The sequence below is a fragment of the Myotis myotis genome, unplaced genomic scaffold (genome assembly GCF_014108235.1).
Source record: "Myotis myotis isolate mMyoMyo1 unplaced genomic scaffold, mMyoMyo1.p scaffold_m19_p_10, whole genome shotgun sequence".
NCBI classification, from domain to species: domain Eukaryota; kingdom Metazoa; phylum Chordata; class Mammalia; order Chiroptera; family Vespertilionidae; genus Myotis; species Myotis myotis.
The window spans coordinates 65,444,432-65,468,206 of NW_023416314.1; the positions used below are offsets into that span (position 1 = coordinate 65,444,432).

General features: G+C 36.0%; 3 protein-coding genes across 3 annotated transcripts; 1 reads left to right on the forward strand and 2 right to left on the reverse strand.

Annotated features, from left to right (window-relative positions):
* Positions 1–1,221: 1,221 nt before the first annotated feature.
* Positions 1,222–2,160, forward strand: LOC118663957 (olfactory receptor 5J2). The gene has a single exon (XM_036323874.1). The coding sequence runs from the start codon at positions 1,222–1,224 to the stop codon at positions 2,158–2,160; it is 939 nt and encodes a 312-aa protein (XP_036179767.1).
* A 6,569-nt stretch (positions 2,161–8,729) lies between these two features.
* On the reverse strand, positions 8,730–9,671 carry LOC118663971 (olfactory receptor 8K3-like). The gene has a single exon (XM_036323882.1). It carries the CDS (start codon positions 9,669–9,671, stop codon positions 8,730–8,732), a length of 942 nt encoding a protein of 313 aa, XP_036179775.1.
* Positions 9,672–15,799: 6,128 nt separating this feature from the next.
* On the reverse strand, positions 15,800–20,698 carry LOC118663976 (olfactory receptor 8K3-like). Its single transcript, XM_036323883.1, has 2 exons — positions 19,792–20,698; positions 15,800–15,831 (listed from the first exon to the last, which is right to left on the reverse strand). The coding sequence occupies exons 1-2, from the start codon at positions 20,696–20,698 to the stop codon at positions 15,800–15,802; spliced, it is 939 nt and encodes a 312-aa protein (XP_036179776.1).
* Positions 20,699–23,775: the final 3,077 nt, after the last annotated feature.

The window sequence follows — 23,775 nt, forward strand, 5'->3', positions numbered from 1 at the left end:
AACCCATTTTTGCACATGGCCAGTTATATGTTGCTTTTTCTCAAGTTTGAAGAGCATGTGATGTTACAGTTAAAGTTCTAAGTACTTCATCACAAAGGAAATTAGGCAAGCACTCTGAAAGTGTTTTCACTCTTAATGTGGTGTACAGGGAGATATTAGAATAAGTTTAATCACTTTATCAGTCATTGTTTGCATCCCTGTTGTTTTCATATCATGTTTTTGTTGTTTTCATATCATGTTTTTGTTATATCATGCCTCTGTTGTTGCTACAGTGGGGCCTTGACTTACGAGTTTAATTCTTTCTGAGACCTAGCTCATTAAGGAGCTCGTTAAGGAGCTCGTTAACTCAAATTACTCTGTCAACTCTAAGCAAAAAATCAGCCGAGAGACAGCTGGTATCTCAAAAAACTTGTTAGTCGGGACACTTGTAAGTCAAGGCCCCACTGTATATCCTTTTGTTATTGTTTATTTATTAATAAATTTATATATTATTTTCATATACATTTTACTAATTTCCTTTCATCTCTCACACTTCTATTATAGAGAAAGGGCAAATAGCAATATTAAAATATCTCTGCTAATTAATTCCCTTTTTTAAAAAAATATATTCTATTGATTTTTCACAGAGAGGAAGGGAGACAGATAGAGAGTTAGAAACATCAATGAGAGAGAAACATCAATCAGCTGCCTCCTGCACACTCCCCACTGGGGATGTGCCCGCAACCAAGGTACATGCCTTTGATCGGAATCGAACCTGGGACCCTTGAATCCGCAGGCCAATGCTCTATCCACTGAGCCAAACTGGTTAGGGTGATTAATTCCCATTTAATGTGCACAAATTTTGTGCACCGGGCTACTAGTGATATATATTATACATGCTATTAATTTCAATTGTCATTAGTGTCTGCTGAGTGGACATTTTAGAGATAGACTGAAGCTGTTAGAGACAAACTGTTTTTCACATTTTGGTTTCTATGGAATATAATCAATGTCATTGGAATGAAATGAGAGATCATTTAGTCCTCTTACTACTTTTATTGATGGAAAAATCTCAGATTCAAAGAAGGGATATTTTTTATCCAAAGCCTGACATCAGCAATTGTGCTTGTTTTTATACACACACACACACACACACACACACACAAACACATACACAAAATTTCCCTAATAAGTTATAATCGCTGTATCTCTTTCCACAACAGATCTTGTGAAAAGAAACAAATGACTGAAAAGAATTTTACGGTTGTGACAGAGTTTATTCTTTTGGGATTGACGGACCACGCTCAACTGAAAATTGCACTTTTTGTGTTGTTCCTGGTGATTTATGTCATCACCTTGGTGGGGAATCTAGGCATGATCTTCTTAATCCGAGTCACTCCCAAGCTCCACACACCTATGTACTTTTTCCTCAGCTGCCTTTCTTTTGTAGATGCCTGCTATGCATCCACCATTGCACCCAAAATGCTGATAAGCCTCCTGCTTGCGAGGGCAACCATCTCTTTTTTTGCTTGCATGGTACAGCATTTGTGTTTTGGGGTGTTTGTTACCACAGAAGGTTGCTTGCTGTCAGTAATGGCCTATGATCGTTATGTGGCTATTGCAAATCCTTTGCTTTACGGTGTGGCCATGTCTAAGAGGAAGTGTGTAGGGCTGGTCATCGGGTCATGTATGTGTGGAATAATTAACTCATTGATACACACAGTAAGCTTGGGCAGACTGTCCTTCTGTAGGTTGAATGTTGTCAGCCACTTCTTCTGTGATATTCCCTCACTCCTAAAGCTGTCCTGTTCTGAAACCTCCATGAATGAGTTGTTACTCTTAACCTTCTCTGGCATCATTGCCATGGGCACCTTCCTGATTGTGATAATTTCCTACATGTTCATTGTTCTTGCTATCTTGAGGGTCCACTCAGCAGCAGGCAGACAGAAAGCCTTCTCCACCTGTGCCTCTCACCTGACTGCTGTCACCATATTCTATGGAACCTTAAGCTTTAGTTATATTCAGCCAAGCTCCCAGTATTCTGTAGAACAGGAGAAGGTAGTTTCTGTGTTCTACACCCTAGTGATTCCCATGTTAAACCCACTGATTTACAGCCTGAGGAACAAAGAGGTAAAGGATGCTGTGAAAAGGGCCTTAGAAAGGAAACATTTCCCCTGTTAGGGTTAAGTCATTGTAAATCCTACCAGTCAGTTCTCACTTTCAATATTTCAGTAAATGTAAAGCTTCTAAAGATGTACAGATTTTTTTTCTTTTTCTTTTCTTTTTAAAATTTTTTTCAACCGCAGTTTACATTCAATATCATTCCACACCAGTTTCAAATGTACAGCAAAGTACCTGGAAAACCATACAATCTACAGACTGGTCCCCCCGCTGCCCCAAGCAGCCACCTTAAGAATTTTTCATTCTATACACTTATTTGTTAAGTAAGGAGGTGGCCAGAAAGGAAAAGTTGTTTAATTCATGTAGCTGCATCACAAAAACAATAGCCTATCACATATGTCTTCTGATATTCTAGGTTGTTATTTTCTAAATCAATAACAAAATCCACTATTACATTTATATTTTTCCTTTATTTGGAGAAAACAATTGCATAATAAAACTTGCATTTAAGGACATAAAAACAGGGCACTTACAAAGAAAGAAGTAATTGGTTCTCAGGTTTCAAAGAATACAGATATTCTATTGAACATGCTTTCACTGACTTATGTTTTAACTAGTCTAAAGACTGGTTATGATATTGCAATTTATAATAAGAAACATATATTTGGTCTTAATTCTGATTTGTGGCATAGCTCCGAAAACCCTTTTATCACCCAAAATGCTTAGAAAGCTCCTGGTGTGAAGGGAAACATCTCTTTTGTCTTTCTGTCTGTCTTTCTTTTTTTGTTTTGTTTTGTTTGCATGGTACAGCATTTGTGTTTTGGGGTGTTTATTTCCACATAAGGCTTCTTGCTGTCAGTAATGGCCTATGACTGTTATGTTGCTACTGCCACTCCTTTGATTCACAGTGTAACCATGTCTAAGAGGAAGTGTGTAGAAATGGTCACTGGGTCATGTATCTGTGGAATAATTAATACACACAATAAACTTGAGCAGACTTTCCTGATTGTTGATTCATTTTCTTTGATATCCTTTATGATATACTGGTAACCCAATGAATAAACTTCTTTAAAATTTATATTTATTTCATGTTTTTTTTGTTTTAGAATAATAAATTATATCCTATATAATAAAAGCATAATATGCTAATTAGACTGGAATTCCTTCTGTGCATCCTTCAGATGACTTTCTAGGTGAAGCCAGGGCTGCAAGGGAGGCCTGGGTCCTAGGTGCCAGAGGGAAGCCAGTCCGGCAGCCGGGGGAAGGAAGGCCTATTCTTGCACAAATTTTGTGCATCGGGCCTCTACTATTTATATAAACTTTCAATTGTATATTGCTTATATACTGAAATGCAATGGAATTCTGTGTGTTGGCTGTGCATACTGTGATATTGTTATATTTAATTATTAGTTACAGTAACTTTTGCAGATTCGTGTTCTACATAAACAATCACGTCATCTTCAAATATAGACTATTTTATTTATTTTAAAATTTTACATCTTTTATTTATTCCTCTGATCTTATTGCACAGGCTGGGGACGCCATCATGATATATGATAGTTGTGGTCATAAAAAATAGCCTTCTCCTTGTCCAGTGTTGGTGAGAAGAAAATCATCCTTTCATGATTATATATGGAGTTCTCTGTAAGTTTTATTGTAGGTGTTTTTTAATCAATTTTTAGGATGTTTCTTTCCATTTTGAGATTGCTGAGAGTTTAATTTTATGCTATAAATGGATACAGAATTTTATTAAATGCTCTTTCTATATCAATTGAGAAATTCATAGTTTTCTTTTTTAATTCTGTTGATACGATAAATTACATTAATATATTTCAATGCTGAACTGGGCTTGTATCCTAAAATAAACCTCATAGATGGTTTGTGAATTATCTATAAGTTGTTATAAAATAAAAATTAGCCACAAGAGAAAATCAATTTATGTGACTGTCACTGGATCTGAAATCAAGAGGTTAATCTAAGTATAATCATCTCTGCAAGAGATAGAGACTACATTTATTCAATAGGTATGAAATTCCTTATGACTGCACAAAATTTAATGACTGTAAAAAAAAAACAAAGCCTTGAAAAAAATCTGTGTTATACTACTTCTAAATCATTGAAAAAAATAGGTCCATAATTTCTATAGAATTAAATTTAACTGTAATCAAATATGACACAGGAAGGATGGGAGAAACACCAGATGGCTTTGTGAAGGGCATGGCCCTCACTGTTCCAGGGTGTGCTGCTCACATACTAGACATTAGAGCTCTTCTTGACTTCTGAGACCTCTCTACCTCATAACATCTGTTTTCAGCTCTCCAGTGGTTATAATTTCTCCAGGGAACCCATAGGTAGCCATAGATGATATTGATATTGATAGATATAGCTACAGGTAGATAGATAGATATAGATATAGATATAGATATAGATATAGATATAGATATAGATATAGATATAGATAGATATAGATATAGATATATAGATGATATAGATACAGATAGATATAGTCTCCAGGGAATGCAATGCTTTCTTTCTTCAATAAGAAATCCTACACAGATGAAATTTGACACTTGGGAATATTATGATTATTGTGAATCATTAAAAATTTAATGAATCACAGATCTTTTCTTGTTTTAAACATAATAATATTTAACTTCATATTCTTACTTTTCAATTAGCATTCTCACTCTCTTTCATATTTCAGGAGCTCTTTCAATGATAAACTATATATGTTGATTAATGATGTTTCCCCTCATAGGTTTGATACATATTCCTAAGAGGTATGTTCTTCCCTTTATCAGTCTAATCACCATGATGGGCAGTTGTTGCATGTGTACATGAATCAGGACAATCCTATATAATAAAAGCCTAATATGCAAATTGTCCCTTTGACTGGGAGTTTAACCAGGAGTTTGATCACTCGCTATGACGTGCGCTGACCACCAGGGGAAAGCGCAGAACATGGCGGGCCTTGGTGATGAGGCACTGGCAGTAGGTGGCAGTGGAGGTGCTGCAGGCCCCAGTGGGCTTCCAGGTGAGCTGCCGGGACCACAGGGGCCAATAGGGCTCCCTGTGGGTTCACACAAGAGCCAGTCTGCAAGGCTGGCTGGAAGAGAGTGTGCTGCCCACCGGGCTTCTAGGCAGCACTGCTGGGCGGTCCAGAGGCCCATGCTGTGCCCCAGCTCACGGCATCTAGCCACGCTAACCGCATCTCTTCATGGGGACTCGGGTGCCGTGACTCAGGCAGAGGGTGTTGTGCTGGGGCCTGGAGGCCCAGGGCCCAGAAGTCAGCTGGGACCTGCCCTTCCACACCAGATGCTCACACTTTGATTGCCTACCAAGCCTAGGGACCACACTCATGCATGAATTTAATGCAACAGGCCTCTAGTATTCTATAAATTGTATATCTTTGGGGAGAGTTTTTTCCATATGAACGGCACACCCTAAAGTAACATGGTGCCCAACCTTCACAACTGCGTGAGGTACTCCACCATTTTCACTGTATCATTTAGGAATGTTTTTCCCATGCATGCAATAGGTTATGAAACAAACACTGGCTCAAGGAAGAGGGCTTAATTTAAAATAAAAATGATCACATGTTGGGCCTCATGGCATTTATTCGTTCAATAGCTTAACAATATGTGAGTCAATATATTCTATTACTCATAAATTAAACTTCCCAAATGGATGAAATGCTCATAGAAATGTTCTTCAAAATATGAGAAGCAGAAGGTAATGGAGAATAAGTATTCCCCTCACAGACCTCCCTTGTTTTGGGAAAGAACATTTATCTCTTATATTATTCCTGGAAGAATTCTTTCTATAAATAATTAGCAATAGGCTTTTGGCTTTTTTGGAATTCTGCTTCTCCTTATCTTCATTTCTCAGACTATGTCCTGCCTTCACTTTGTTTTGGCTTTCTATTTGAACAAAACCACTCATTTAAAAATAATTACATGATTAATTTATATGTATGTGAGTTAACTTATTTACTTATAATTGAATAATTATATCTCTCTTGAATTAATTTCCTGTGCCAGCCATGGCTTTCACTGTTTCGTTTTGGTCCTCGGGGGGCAGGGACTGCTTGTGACCCTCGGGTCTTTATGACTTGGGGGCTCTGACCACAGGGAGCGCCTGTGTGACCCTTGTTTTGCTTTTAAGTCTTTCTGTTATCTCTCCTGTTCTAATTCTACGTCTGCCAAAGTGAAGTTTTACCCCCTGTTATCTCTGGGATGATATCAATGAAGCATAAAAATTATATTAAGAGACAACGTAGGACCTTTTTAAGAGAATAAAGTTGAGCATGAACTTGATTACCTGGTTTGAAGTCTGGTTCTAACACCTAATATCTTGGTGGACTTGGACAATACTTGGCTTCTCTGAGTCACCTTTTTCTAATCTAAAAAATTAAAATTTTAGTAAGACCTATCTCACAGAGTTGTTTGTGATAATCAGATTCATCAAGACATGTAGAATGCTTGGAAGTTTCAGATATTATTACTTGGTAGCAATAATGATTATCTTCAAGATTCCTTTTGACTGCAGTAACAATTTTATATTTATCTTCACATGACGCCGTACCATGTACTTTTTTGTATTGTGAGACTTTCTTTTATTTTTTAGAGAAGTTTTACGTTCACAGAAAAACTGAGAAGGCGCGGAGAATTCTCATATATTCCACTCCCTGACCCACAAATGCTAGCTTCACCCATCCCATTAGCAACAGTCCTTAACAAAGTAGTACATTTGTTAAAATCCACGAACCTACATTGGCACATCATTTCCATCTAAACGCCATAGTTTACAGTGGGTTCACTGTTGGTGTTTGTTGAACATGCCATTGGTCTGAACAAATACTTAATGACTTGTGTACACAATTATAGTTTCACATGAAGTATTTTCACGACCCTAAGTATCCTCCAAACTGCTCTTGCTCATCTTTCCCTGTACCCTAAGCCCTGGCAACTTTTCTAATGTCTTCTTTTCCTGAATGTCACATAATTGGAACCATGCAGTACATTGTCTTTTCAGATTAGCTTTTTTCCACATAGTTACATGCATTTAAGGTTTCACCACATCTTTTCATGGCTTGGTAGCTCACTTCTTTCTAGTGCCAAATAAAATACCATTACCTGGATGTGCTATAGTTTATTTGCCCTTCCACCTACTGAAAGACATTTTGGTTGTTTTTTATATATACTTTTTAAATGTTATTCCAATGAAATATTTTTATTAAATGTTCATTAGCTAAAACACCTAATTTTAATAGCATGATAGTGAACACAGTAAACATTGTAGACAAGTAGTTTTAATAAAATCGCAGAGATATTAAGAAGAATAAAAGTAAACAAAAGGGAAATAAAATTGAGCACATGGGAAAATGTGGAGACTGACATGTAACAACTATGTACAAAAGGCAAGATAATTATGTTCTGGTCACGTATCAGGCTTCACTTACATTAGAAATAGGACATCGTGCAAACAACAGGAACCTTTTCCTTTGCTTCCCACAATTAAGATAATCGATGCAGTTAAAGAATAAAGTCAGTTAAAACACAGTGCATAGTCAATATGAATAAAACTGGGAGAGAGCCTGAGAAAAGAAAGGCAGCACAATGAATTTATCATAGGAGAGTCTTCTTACCCAAGGATATAAAAGTAACTTTTAAAATTGGAAAATTACGTTTTTTCAAAGAGATAAGGAACGATAATCTCAAAAACCAAACAGCCAGTTATTAAGCAAGAACAACTAGTTGGAAAAAAATAAAAAAGAACAACTGGTTGGGGGGAAACAGTTCAAAACTAGGAGCTTCTCTGTGTGGCCTCAGAAATTTACCTCAATTTGAGTATCATCTGACATCAACAAAAGGAACTAATAAAGACAAAAGTAGGTGCCAGTCAGAACCTCTGGACTGCCAAATTACAATATATGTTCAGTTAATAGACTCAGGTATGGAAGAGAGGCAATGAGGAGGAAACAGTGGGATCCCAATGTTTGGAAGGGGTATTTAAGGAAAGCAATGTGACTGATACTTCAAATCATCAGATATCACATTCACAGTCATTAGTAAGTACCACTCTAAAACATATCACGGAAAGGCATTAAGGTTAAATCGAAAGGAAAGGAAAGGAAAGGAAAGGAAAGGAAAGGAGAGGAGAGGAGAGGAGAGGAGAGGAGAGGAGAGGAAAGGAAAGGAAAGGAAAGGAAAGGAAAGGAAAGGAAAGGAAAGGAAAGGAAAGGAAAGGAAGGAAAGGAAAGGAAAGGAAAGGAAAGGAAAGGAAAGGAAAGGACACACCCACATACACACAGTCACACATACAGATGCTATGATTTTATTCTCATAAAGATGAAACATCAGAATCCTTGACAGCTTTTTTTCTATATTCACCTAACACATTCTACTACACCTATAGTTTAAGTATATAATCCATCTTTCCCCTCAAGAAAGGCAAATATTTTTACTATCTTGTTCATTAATCTATTTATAAGAATTAGAAGTGTCTAGCATTAGTAAGACAGTAATTCATGTTAAACTCGTCTCTGCTTCTTATTTCTTTAGGAGGAATATACAGCAAAATTTCAAGTTCAGAACCTAGTTTATAGGAATTATACTGTATGTAAAGCCTTAAGAAAAAATATTGCATAGTTTTTTCCACACCCTTTGTAGTGCACATTTTACATCTTTGTTCCTCAAGCTATAGATCAAGGGATTCAACATGGGGATAACGAGGGTGTAAAATATGGAAGCCACTTTATCACTGTCAAAGGAATGACTGGACTCCGGTTGCACATACATAAATAGCAAAGTCCCATAGAACACTGTGACCACCGTCAGGTGGGAGCCACAGGTAGAAAAAGCCTTGTACCGACCCTCCGCAGAATTCATCCCGAGGATGGATTCAAGAATGAGGAGGTAAGACACAAGAACTACCAGAAGGGATGAAATCAAATCAAAAGCAGCTAAACTCAGAATAATCATTTCAATTTCATGTGTATTTGAGCAGAGCAATGATAACAAGGGGAGACTGTCACAGTAGAAGTGATGGACAACATTGTAGCCACAGAAAGGTAAATTGAAAATCTTTATGGTGACTAGGAGAGAAACAAATGTACTATAGAGATAGGGAATCGCCACCAGCAGCTGACATAGCCTTTGTGACATGACGACTTGGTAAAGCAGAGGGTTACAGATGGCCACATAACGGTCGTAGGACATTGCGGATAGAATAAAAATTTCACTAACAATAAACACAAGAAAAAAGGCTAGTTGTATAGCACAAAAATAATAGGAGATTGTGTTTTGACCCACAACAAAATTTACTAACATTTTGGGTCCCACAGTTGTTGAATAACCAAGATCAGTGAAAGCCAGGTGTCTGAGAAAGAAGTACATGGGTGTTTGGAGCCTGGAGTCCACCTTGGTGAGGATGATCATGCCCAAGTTGCCCACCATGGAGATCACATAGATAATCAAGAAGAGTCCAAATAATGGAGCCTGCAGCTCAGGGCGGTCTGTGATCCCCGTGAGAATGAATTCATTTAACACTGTTAGATTTTGTGTTTCCATGCAGGTTTTTTGGGAAACCTATTCTGAAAAGACACATCAGCATAGTCAAAAGATTTCACGTATTATACCTGGAAGGTTTTTAGTATTCAAAGCTAGTATAAAGAAGATGCATCCAGTTTATTATAAACTTTCCAGTTTATAATATATAAAAATAAACCTGTCTCACAAAAAATAATATTTGCAAATAGAGCTAGAGACAAATGGAGGTGAGTGATATTGGCCAAAACAGTCAATACAATTGACAGAAATTAGGTGTATAAATAAGAAAACTATAATAGATTAAAATGAGAATTATTTGTCTTTACATGGTAAAACATTACATATATATATATACATATATATATATATATATTCTCAGTTATATCCTCATTTAAGGTATGTACAAAACTTTAGTCAAAATTGTAACATCCAAAACTCTTCATTATCATATACAAAACCAATATTTTGGATCATTTAATCTCCATTTATCTCTACCAACAACTCTATGAGGAAGCATTGGCATTGGTTTCATATAACAAGATTTACAAAAATTTTCTTTGGATAAAGAGATACTGTACTCTTTAATGTAAGTTTAAAAGTGTGCACATTGAATATAATAAAGTCACTATGTTACACAGTACTAGAAAGGTAAAATAAAACACACTGAAGATGAGGTATCCATGAATTCTTAGATATTACTTTAAATTCTTCTACACCTTAAGCCCAAGGAATGCCTTCAAACTATGAGAAAATACAAAACACAGATAAACAGCCCTAACCGGTTTGGCTCAGTGGATAGAGCATCGGCCTGCGGACTCAAGGGTCCTGGTTTCGATTCTGGTCTAGGGCATGTACCTTGGTTGCAGGCATATCCCCAGTAAAGAGTGTGCAAGAGGCAGCTGATGGATGTTTCTCTCTCATCGATGTTTCTATCTCTCTATTCTTCTCCCTTCCTCTCTGTAAAAAAAACAATAAAATATATTTAAAAAAACACACCGATAAACATTTAATATAATGAAACAAAAATGTATACAAATGCCCCTAATAATGCACAGATTAAGGATATACCAGAGTAAATGGTGAATGGCAGATTAGGTAAAATATTTATTAAATTTAAAATATTGTGTGTGAGTGCTGCCTTTAAAAAGTAGCAATAATACTGGTTACAATAAAAGTTACAGTGATAGCAGTCTCTGAGTGGTCTAAAGAAAAATAAAATCATAATTTCATAACATTAACTATAAAGTAATTACATTGAATGTGAATTTAAATCACTTTCCGAATATTAAAATATTGCTTATAAGTTTGTGACCTCTAATTGTCTACCCTGCTTTGATGAACATACTTTTCTCATATCAAAAATGTAGAAATGTGCATCAAAAGATAGTAATTTTAGAAACATATCTTCAGTAAATTTAATAAGAAGTGCATGAATCTTGTTTTTGTGTGTTTTGTTTTGCAAATATGAAAGACTGAGAAAAATCATACTTGGTAAGTTTCAATTTTCTAGGTGGTAAGGAAAGATAAAAGCGTTTGTGTGCTTTTTCTCACAAGCCTTAGGGTGAATGGTAAGAATCAAATTGCTTTTTCATAGATTAACATTTTTGTTAAATACTGACTTGGGCTTTTTTTAAAAAGCTAAACTCTTTGAAATAATTATATCTTCTTTCTGTTAGATTCCACTTGACATTAAAAAGCATGCTGAATATTTTGCTCTTATAAAACTGAGTACATAAAGTCTGCTAATATCCACATAATGCCTTTCACATCTCAATGTGAGGTGGAAAGAATCCTACTTATACATTTATTCAAGTAATTATTACATATTAAATTATACTGTGAGTGTCACAAAAAGAGCCTAGAACCACTAAATAACTAAAAGTTTGAAATGACATCAAAATTATAGATTAAAAAAATGATAGATTGAATACCTGTAGCTTCATAATTTTGCCCATTTTTGAAAAATTCGTGTTTCTTTAGTTCCTCTTCATTTGTACTCAGTTTTGGCTGCATCACAGATATAATCATTTCAAAGAGGCTTCTGGACATTTAGTCTACCAACTCAAGTGAAAATTCTCAAAAACATTAATATGATGAGATAAGGAGAGGGGCCTACTCCTTCTAGACATTATGGAGTAGTAGGAGCAAAAAGAACTAAATCAGAAGTAGAAGCATTTTGCTAGAGCTTTGCCATTTAATTACACTGAAACTTTGCATATGTCACTGAAACGTTGTCAGTATTGGTAACGGGAGACACCACATGAAATGCTCTCTTTTTACCTGTACTGAAGCCTCGCTCTTGACTCCCTCATGTGTTTCTTACATGGCTCAGTGAGAACAATTTATGGATTTTTTTTTACCTTTTGAGACTGTCCCTGCGGAGATACCAAGCAATTTGTTGATTGTCCCTATAGTATTTTATAGCACAATTAAATGCCTAGAGGATGTCATTTAATTGCCATGGACAACTTTTATCCTTCCTTCCTTCCTTCCTTCCTTCCTTCCTTCCTTCCTTCCTTCCTTCCTTCCTTCTTTTTATTTTTTACTCTTTCCTTTTGTAGAGTATAGGACTCTTGACTATATGCCCACCAAGAGTCTGCATTTACACAGTGATCTCCTCGAATGAGTGCCGATGTACAAATGTTTAAATACGTTCTACTATTTTAAAACTTTTAGGAAATTAAAATGATACATTGCTTTCTTGATTTGTTGCTCATGTTGTTACTGCTCCAAAGTCCATGTGTCAGACACTTCAAAAGGCCAAAACTCAAACATCAGAGTTTGGAGTAAAGAAAGTTTTCTTGATTGAGTAGGTGCCAACTGAGAAGATGGTAGCCCTAATCCTCAGGTCCATTTTAAGAAGTACAGGGTTCAGGCTTCTTTTATGACAAGGGAAGGGAAAATGGGAGGGCCTGTTTTTGGAAAACTTAAGCTTCAAACAGGATTCCTCTAATGATGATTAAATTTATATTCAAGACAAAGCAGAAGCTATTAGCCTGAAGGCCATGGGAACAAAGCAGACTTGAATAACATTAAGTCAGAGAGACTGACCATTTCACTCTGGTATAATGTAGTTTTTTTCTCCTCAGGGACAGAAATTAGTTACTGCTACTTCTCATTTCATTGTGAGTTTTCATCATCTGTTCAACACTTCTCTTTTGCCTTATTTTTCTTTTACAACCCATTGCACCATTTTAGTTACAGTGGGGCCTTGACTTACGAGTTTAATTTGGAGGTCATAACTCAAATTACTCATATGTCAAATCACTGTGAGTCCGCTGCGCCAACTAGCGGTGGAGTATCTGAAGTTGGCTCGTAACCCGAATTTTTTTGAGCTTGCAACTCAAAGCAAAAAATCGGCCGAGAGACGGCTGTATCTCAAAAAAACTCATTAGTTGGGACACTCGTAAGTCAAGGCCCCACTGTATTCTACTCTGTACAAACATACTCCATACAGATCTATTCTATTACCACGAAGTTCCCTTTGGCTACCCCTTTACAGTCACACTAGAGCCCAGTGCATGAATTTGTGCATGGGGTGGGGGGGGCTGCAGGAGGTTGGCCACCAGCTCCAAGGAAGGAGCTGGCCCTCTGCCCTTCCTAGGAAAGGGGTCATGTCCATCGCCACCCACCCCCGGCTCTCCGTCCCAACCCGGGGCCTGAAGGCCACAGTGGGGTTGGGGGAGGAGGTGATGGTCACCAGGCCGGGTGTGGGAGAAACAGATAGTGGATGCTGATGCCAACCCACCACCGCACGGTCCCCCACCTCCCCCACTGCATGACCCCTGTAAAATACTGGGGGGAAGGGACTGGACAATGGGAAGATAGACTATAGTTGGGGTGGCATAGGAAAGGTACTTTTCTGTCAGTCACACCAGGTAACAAACTCATTGGTCAGAATGCACTGTAAGCATGGGAAGATTTGGGATGTCTAATCACATGAACAAAGGAATTCACTCTCCAGTGCTTTCAGGACTCTTGGGACTCTTGTTGCCTGGGGTGTGCTCTTCTGCATTCTCCTGTGTGGCTCAGGACTGTGTGGACTCCCACACACAATGGACCACAGCTAGCCTGATGCTATATTGGACCTGGCTGCAACATGCAATGGAAACTCTGTATGCTGAGTCTGCTTACAGCTGTATTAAAACCCCAGCTACACTTCTTCTATAACTGGACTAAGGGAAACGGGACTTTAGAAACTCAGGGATTTAATTCCATGCAAATAAAAATCACTATTCTCCCATGCATGTCTCAGAAAATTCTTTTTCTCATTATTCTACCTTCTGACAGTATAGATTATTTATATCTGAAAGGGTTAAAGAAATTAAAATGGGGCAGAGAAAGACTTGTTGTGTTTAGCAGATATCTTGCAGAAAGCTTGCAGCCTTGAGCACAGCATAGCTTAGATAACCAGAAGACACCTGGCATGGGAGGAACCAAAGACGGACCAGACCTTTATGTCAGCAGAGCAACTTGCAGCCAGCAAGGATTAATAAAAACCTATCTCTCCCTGCTCTCTTCACTGATGCCTTTCACAGTCTCAGCCCACCTGCACCCAGGGGCCTGGGAAAAAAATCTCTTTTGATACATTATGGCCTCATGTCATAAGTATGCCAGCCCATCCCACTCCAAACCTTTCAGTATCTATTTTTGTTACTTTACATACATAAAATCCTAACCTGCCATATTTTTGTGTCTGGATTAATTTCACTTAAAATATTTCTATAAGTAGTTCTAGATTGTATTTTTCTTATTCTGTGTAGAATTCAATTTTATAAATATACCACAGATTAGTTATCCATTGTTCTATGTATTGTTGAATGTTTTCATTGGTTCCAATTTAGAGGTTTTATGAATAGTGACATTGTCAACATCCTATTCCATTTTATGTTTAGAAACTAAAGCAATTTTTTATTATAAAATAATAAAAATTAGAATTTGTCATGTATTTATTAAATAATCAATTATTATTTAGAGAAAAATATGCACAAAAATTCCTGATACTGCCAATTAAAACAGCTATTCTCATTCTCCCTTGGGTCCACACCAATACTCAATCTATATGAGCTTAATCTTGAATATATTTCTACTTAGATATATTCTTAACACTGACATTGCTGAGTCATAGAATATGCATATTCAGTAAACGCTGACAAATGAATTTCCAGAGTGATTATGCAGTGGCAGAGGGGTTCTCCTCCCTCACCCAGGATAGAAATCAAGAGAAGAGGCCAAATTGATTCAAAAGAGAAGTTTACTAAAAACTGGGTGAGAGGAAAATAGAAGAAGTGAGCTTGACCCATCAAGGGAGCACACACTGACAGAGTATGGCTCCCAGAACTGCTGCTGGGGTCTGGCTTTTATAGATCTGGGTTTTCTCCTGCAGATGCAGTGTGGATATTTTTGTTCTTCAGATTCCCAACCTGGGCTGGCATTGACTGGCACAGGTGCAGACACATTGGTTTGGGGAGTGAGTATCTGAAGGGAAACTTTAATCTTATCTAGGAGAGGGTCAATAAGAGTGATTCAGCCTATCTCAGTTACATCAATGCATGTTCCCACCAGCAGTGCAAATGTAACCCACCCACCATTCCATTAAGGTTGTTTTTGTAAATGATGACCCATTAACTAATATGTAACTGTTTGCTTAAAAATTCTAGGAACTAACTTCAAAAGAAGCAGACTTCAGTTTCCAGACATTTCGGCTCCAGGTGGTTTGCTGACCTTCAATCATTTAAAAAAAACACACACACAAAAAAACAGGATGTTGCAAACCAGACCATGGCTTGACCTGTTATCAGAACAGACTGCGCTGATTTGTACATAAGACAACTCTCAAACGACAACTCTCAAACCTCTCCTTTGTAATGTTTATTTTCTTCTCCCTCCCTTTTTATAAAAACCCCTGCCTGAGTCCAGTTGTTAAGATGGCCTTTGAAACGTTAGTCTGCCACCTTCTCAAACTGCCTACGCTTGAGCAAACCTCTTTCCTTTCACCAAACCTTGTCCCTCTGTTGTTGGTTTTCGAGCTGCAGGCAGTTGAACCTGGGTTGGGTATCACAAATAGTTATGATCAATCCATATCCTTGTCAAGATTTAATACTTTCCACTGTTTTCTTCATAACCATTCTGGATGATGTGGCTGGATATCATAGTGATTTTAATCTGCATTTTCCTGATGCTGAATGAAATTGAAAATCTTTTCATATGTTTAATGCCTGGATTTATATTTTATTTGAAAAGTGTCCATATCTTTTGTCACCTTTATATTGTATTTCATGTCAACTAATTTTTTCAGTTGTAAGAATTATTTTTATAGTTTTCATATGAGGTCAGATATATACATCTGATATATAATTCTGATAAAATATTTTCTTTCATTATGAGAGTTTCCCTTTTCACACTATAAATTTTGATGAACAGATTTTTCTAAAGAAGCTCAATCCATCTTTTTAAATCTTATATTGTTATCACTTTGTGTGCAGTGAAAGTTCGGAGTGGTACAGGGTCGCACACCTATGACATGAGGCCATAATGTATCAAAAAAGATTTTATTCTGACCACCGGGGTGCAGATGGACTGAGACTGGGAAAGGCATCAGTGAAGAGAGCAGGGAGAGATAGGTTTTTATTAATCCTTGCTGGCTGCAAGCCGCTTTGCTGACATAAAGGTCTGGTCCGTCCTTGGTTCCTCTCATGCCAGGTGTCTTCTGGTTATCTGAGCTATGCTGTGCTCAAGGCTGCAAGCTTTCTGCAAGATATCTGCTAAGCACATATGTCTTTCTCTGCCCTGTTTTATTCTCTTTAACCCTTTCATGCAGTATGCATTATTTGAACATGCCATTATATGATCAACCAAAATTGATATTAGACTGTAATAAAGAATAAAAGCATGTATTTGTGCATCCTAGGAGACACAGATTCAGGGAGAAACCTATATTGTCCAGAGAAGTCACATTTTATAGAGAATTTTCTCACCCATAGTTCTTACTTTGGTCTCCTGTAAATGAGGTTTTCAAATTATATAGTTTTAATTGGTCCACATGAATGCAAATGAGGATATAATTTATGTAGTTCTGATTAAACCAGGCATGTCTCAGGCTATTGGTCAAAAAGCAAAACCAGGGCTTCCCTTCAGTGATGGACCCAGATGGCATAAAAAAGCAGGACATAGTGTGGGAAGCCAAGAGTTTATTCTGAGGTTGTTCTTGGTATACTGAGTACTTGGGCATCTCCTATTGGAAATGGCTGCTAGACTCTTATTATTCATAAAATGTAAGCCCTCAGTTGACCATGGGGAGTCCAACTCAGCAGATAAACTCTGTTATTAGGGTTCATATCAAAGGAATCTTTCTTTTCAAGGCCCATGATATATTTACCCCAAGCATCTGGATTTTTAAAATTTAACATCTATAATAATAACCTCTGCCAAAACATGCTATTACTTATCCTCTAGTAGGCATGATTACTCAGTAATAAAATTATTGAGAATATACATATTAAACTTTAGTTTTCACTGCTTTATTTTTCCACAGTGTTTATAGCAATTTAGTCTCTCAAAGTAAAATCATCCTAGTTTCTTCACATTCTAATCAACATTTGGTACTATTGTTCAAACTTTTGAATTTTAGCCATCCTGAAGGGTAGGTAGTGATATCACAGTATAGTCATACTTGCATTTGTCTAATGATTAATGATCTTGTCTGTTGTTGATTTGTTGATGATAGTCATTCTGACAGGTCTGAGATAGTACCTCGTTGTTTTGATTTGCATCTCTCGGATGATTAGTGACTTTGAGCATGTTTTCATATGTCTCTTGGCCTTCTGCATATCTTCTTGCGAAAAGTGTCTATTTAGGTCCTTTGCCAATTTTTTGATTGTTTATCTTCCTTTTGTTAAATTGTATGAGTTTCCTATAAATTTTGGAGAAGCCATAGGCAGCAAAATAGCAGACATTTGTCGTAGCAATATCTTTACTGATACAGCTCCTAAGGCAATGGAAACTAAGGAGAAAATAAACAAATGGGATTACATAAAAAAAAAAAAAAAAAAGCTTCTGCACAGCAAAAAAAAAAAAAAAAAATCAACAAAACAACAAGAAAGCCCACTGCATGGGAGAACATATTTGCCAATGTTATCTCCGATAACAGTTTAATCTCCCAAATTACAAGTTTTAATTTTATTTAGAATGCTATTTATCTATTTTAGCATTATTATATTTTGTACCCTCTTTATGAAATCTTTGCAAGGTATTATTTCACTTTTTTTAAAGAAATGTCATGATTTTAGTTTTCACATGCATACTCATAATATATCTCAATTAATTTTTACACATGATACAAGCAAATGACTAAGGTTCGTGTGTTACATAGGGAACCTATTTACTAAGAAGCTCTTCTTTATTTTTTCTACATTGCAGTGCAGCTTTTGTTTAAATCAAGTGAAGTTACAAATGTGAGTCTATTTTTACACTTTATTTTTATTCATTTTATTGGTCTTTCTATTCATACGTGCAATTTTTTAAAATCTACTTTTTCCTTTATTGATTAAGGTATTAAAATGGGTTAAATCTGAAAAATAATCGGGTTTTATTTAAAGTATTGGTATCTTTTATTGGAAATTCCTTACATTCTTTTTTCTAACATATTGCCTGGTTATTCTAGAACACTTGCATTCCCACATACATTTGATATCAACTCAAGTATTAAAAAATACTGAAATTTTGATTGTTACTGCATTAACCTATGGGAAAATTTAGGGAGCACTGTATTAACCTCATCACATTTATTTCTGAGACCCAATGGGCATGACATATTGCCACACTTACGTTTTCTTTAATAACTCGGTGATGTTTTTGTAGTTTCTAGCAATAAAGCCATGCAAAGCATTCATTAGATTTTTTTCTTTTAAGATTTTACAGATATTTCTATGTAATTGACAGTTTAAAACAATTTTACTTGTGTTTGTTAGTAGATAAAAAATTAATTTGTTTTTATGCTAATATCATGCTATTTTGATAACTATGGCCTTGTTATAATTTGATATTATGTAGCCTAATTCTTCCAACTTTGTTCTTTCGCAAAAATCACTGTGTTATTCAGGGTCTTTAGTGGTTCCATATAAATTTTTGGAATACTTGTTCTAGTTCTGTGAAATACACCATTCATGTCTTGATAGGAATTGTGTTGAATCTGTAGATTGGGTATTATGGATATTTTAATTATGTTAACTCCTCCTAACTATGAACACAGTCTATGCTTCCACTTATTTGCATGTTCTTAAATTACTTTCATCAGTGCTTTATAATTTTTAGAATACAGGTCTCTTTGCATCACTGGTTAAATTTATTCCTAGGAATTTTGTTCTATTTGAAGCAATTGTAAATGGAATTGTTTTTTAGTTTCCCTTTCTGATAGTTCATAATTGGTATATAAAAATGCAATTGATTTCTGGATATTTATTTTGTATCCTGCTACTTTACTAAATTCACTTATCAGTTCTAGTAGGTTTTTGGTGGAATCTTTAGGGTTCTGTATATATGGTATCATGTCATATGCAGATAATGACAATTTTACTTCTTTCCAATTTAAATGCCTTTTATTTCTTCTTGTCTGATTGCTGTGGCTAGGACTTCCAGTAATGAGTTGAATAAGATTGGTAAAAGTGGACATCCCTGTCTTGTTCCTGATCTGAAAGGAAATGCTTGTACCTTTTGCCCATTGAATATGATGTTGGCTATGGTTTCTCATATATGCCCTTTATTTAGTTGAGATATCTTCGCTCTACCCTGAGTTTGCTGAGAGTGTTTATCATAAATGGGTGCTGGATTTTATCAAATACTTTTTTTCTACATCTATTGATATGATCATGTGATTTTTATCCTTCATTTTATTTACATAGTGTGTCATATTTATTGATTTGCAGATACTGTACCAACCAGCAGCTGATATGAGAACAATTATTATTAGGTGAACATTCACAAGTTGATAACAAGAAAACATTTCTAGTTTCCAAGGCCTATTAAATATCACTGCGTTCTAAGGCTTATCATATATCATAAACAGCTTCTATAACCTAATTCATGGTATATACATTTGATATTGAACTTCACCTTGGGTGCTTGCTAAGGATTTTCCATAGGCTATGCAGGGCACCTTTCACTTCTTTGTTTCTCAGGCTGTAGATCAAGGGGTTCAGCATGGGTATGATCAAAGTGTAAAACACAGAGGCCATTTTATCACTGTCAAAGGAATGACTGGACTTGGGCTGCATATACATGAAGGATAGAGTTGCATAGAATACAACCACCACTGTCAGGTGAGATCCACAGGTGGAGAAGGCCTTGTGCCTGCCCTCTGCAGACTGCATCTTGAGGATGGCCAGGAGGATCAGAATGTAGGACACAAGGACCACCAGAAGAGATGAAACCAAATTAAACACTGAAAAGATCAGTATTATTAACTCAATGTCATGTGTGCTGGAGCATATCAGTGTCAACAAGGGAAGATTGTCACAGTAGAAATGATTAATGATATTATGGCCACAGAAAGATGAAATAAAAATCTTTATGGTGATTATTAGAGAGAGAACAGCACTGTAGAGATAGGGGACTGCTACCAGTGCCCAGCATACCCTTGGTGACATGATGACTGTGTAGAGCAGAGGATTACAGATGGCCACATAGCGGTCATAGGCCATTGCTGACAGAATGAAAAGTTCACTAATGATGAAGAAGATGAAGAACGCTAGCTGGGCTGCACAGCAAATGTAGGAAATAGTCTTTTGTTTAGTTACAATGTTTGCCAACATTTTTGGTCCCACAGCTGTTGAATAACCAAGGTCAGTGAAAGCCAGGTGTCTGAGAAAGAAGTACATGGGTGTCTGCAGCCTGGAGTCCATCTTGGTGATGATGATCATGCCCATGTTGCCCACCACGGAGACTGCATAGATGATGAGGAACACCCCAAAGAAGGTGGCCTGCAGCTCAGGGTGGTCTGTGATTCCCATTAGAATGAATTCTGTTAGCACTGTTAGGTTTTGTTGGTCCATGCAGGTTTATCAGAAAACCTATTCTGGATAGAGACATTCACATGTTCAATAGCTTTTATGTAGTAACATCTAGCAATTTTTTAAAAAAATATATATTATTGATTTTTTACAGAGAGAAAGGGAGAAGGATAGAGAGTCAGAAACATCGATGAGCCAAAACCGGTTTGGCTCAGTGGATAGAGCGTCGGCCTGCGGACTGAAAGGTCCCAGGTTCGATTCCGGTCAAGGGCATGTACCTGGGTTGCAGGCATATCCCCAGTAGGAGATGTGCAAGAGGCAGCTGATCGATGTTTCTCTCTCATCGATGTTTCTAACTCTCTATCTCTCTCCCTTCCTCTCTGTAAAAAATCAATAAAATATATTTAAAAAAAAAAAAAAAAAAAAAAAAAAAAAAAAAAAAAAAAAAAAAAAAAAAAAGAAACATCGATGAGAGAGAAACATCGATCAGCTGCCTCCTGCACACCTCCTACTGGGGATGTGCCCGCAACCACGGTACATGCCCTTGACCAGAATCGAACCCAGGACCTTTCAGTCCACAGGCTGACGCTCTATCCAATGAGCCAGACCAGTTAGGGCAAGCAATTTTTTTTGTATACAATGTTAGTATAAATAAAATAAATCCTAATATACCAGTTAGGCTATATTAAAATAATCCACTTCCCACAAATAAAAACAGAGACAAGAATAGAGCTGGAGACAGAGTTTTGTGTTTTCCACTGGGGGAAATTTTTCCCCCTCTAACATTGATAATATTGGAAGCTATTTTGTTGTCACATCTGAAGGAGCTGTGCCTCTGGTATACGTGGTTGGCGTCTAGTAAGGTTGCTAATTATCCTACTGTGTTAGTGTGTACCCCCCACAAAGCATTTTACAGCCCCAAATGCCAGTAAGTCCAATGGTGGCAAACCCTGTTATAGGTAACCATATAGATATAAAGAGAAAAAGGCAGTAAATGTAAAAAATGTTGAAAACTGTAGGCATTAGGTTTGTAGTTCACTGTTAAGCTATTCTGTTGTCTTTTATGCAATGACAATTACATAATTGCACTTACTAAATTATAATCACACAATGTGACGTGAACCTATGTTAATTACATAATAGCATTTTTAAAATCCAAATTCTAATTATGTGTAGAAACATTTAGAATCCCCTCATTTAAAACATATTCCTTTAATTTAATTTACTAAAACTCACATTAATTTGTCATGTTAAGGTATCGCCTACAAGAATTTCAGATGCCATTTATTAAGGTTTATGTTTCATAATAATATATTCATATATTTATAAGTATTCTGTAATATAGACATTGCAATTTTGTTTATAATACACAAATATTAATTTTAAAAGTGTTCAATAAATATTATTACATTTTATTGTAGACTTTAAAAAATAAAACATATTCCTTTTAAAGCCATTATGTCCACAGTTGATGCAGGATGACAAATTTAGCACACGACCAATATTGGACAAATGTGTATCTTATGGAAACTCCTAAAGATCATAGTAGATATTATGTGTATAGGAAAATATACATAGGTAGATATAGTCTCTGTTATACTTACATTTGTTGGATATACTAAGGAGTACTTAGGGCTAATGATGTAAGTTTTCTTAATTTCTATACACAACAACAAAATCAATTGTTCTTCATAATATGGTTGGGAAGATATAAAAATTAAATGTTTCATTGTATATACAGTACCTAGAAATATCCCTCTAATAGTAAATACATGTCATTTTTATTTTGTGTGTCTGCTTTTATTTTTTAAGTGTAGACAGTATGTTCCTGAAATAGATTACCTTTACACATGTCTACATACATTCTTTTTATGTGACATAACTTCTTTGTCTGGAGTATGCTGATAAAGAGCCTGAGTAGTCTGTTATCCAGGTAACTGTTCCTGGTGCATGCTTGCATCTTTCCACCAGGATCCATTCCATGACCATAAGTGGAACATAAATGTGCTGTTATTGTGAATAATTGATCTTCTTCCTTACTTAAAATATTTAATACAAATTCACATAAAACCTAACATATCTCTTTTTCTCTGGGTGCATTATAACTAACATACATTATGTTGTTTGTAACATAAAATATATATTTTGTCATAGTGGAACCTAAGCTAGTATGAAGAAACTGAGAGACAGGAAGATTACTGGAATTGGTTTTATGTAATGAAATTTTGTAAACATTCCCTTTGGATAAAGACATTCTCTACTGAAAAAAAATGGTGTAAAATCATTGCATTACACAACAGTATATTGTCAAGATAAAGTTCAAAGGTATAAATATGGATTCCATGATGTTAAAGTCTGGCCACAAAGGACTCCTCCTAGTATAAAAAAGCTTTTAATGTAGACATAAATAATTATAATAAAACAAAGATGTATAGAAATATCCCTGACATTCCACCAGTTTAAAAAAATACTAGAGTAATGCCAAAGTAAAATGAGAATGTCTTCTAAGATCAAATAAATAATGGATAAAAAATGTTATATACATTTTCTTTAAAAAATGAAAACAATACAATTGATTCTGTCTATAAGGAAAATATAAACAGGAGTCACTGAATTAGGTATAAGAAAGCATATAGAAAAATACAAAATATAAAGCATTACATTTTAAACATGTTTATGGGAAATCCACATTTTTTCCCCCCATAAAACATTGCTGCTACTGATGTGAGCTTCTAATATACTATCCTATTCCCAAGTACCTACCATTTTAAGTCAGAGATACTGAAATTCTTTAAGAAAAATGTAAATGAATGGAATAAACAAGAAGCAATATAATTTTTTTTAGGTTCAATGAAAGGCTAAAGAAAAAATTACATCTGTAGGTGATGGTTTTCCTGTAAGATAAGGGAAGGAAGAAGGGCTTTGTCTCACCGGCTTTAGACTTCTATAGAAAGCATCAAATTAGGTTTGTATAGTTTGCTATCTGTGTCGACTATCAGATTATTATTGTTAAAGATATACTCGGTGAGAAATTACATGTGATTTCTGACAGATTTCACTGGAAATTGAACACAGTGTACATTGTACCATCACCATAAAACGTAAAAATCTTCTACCCT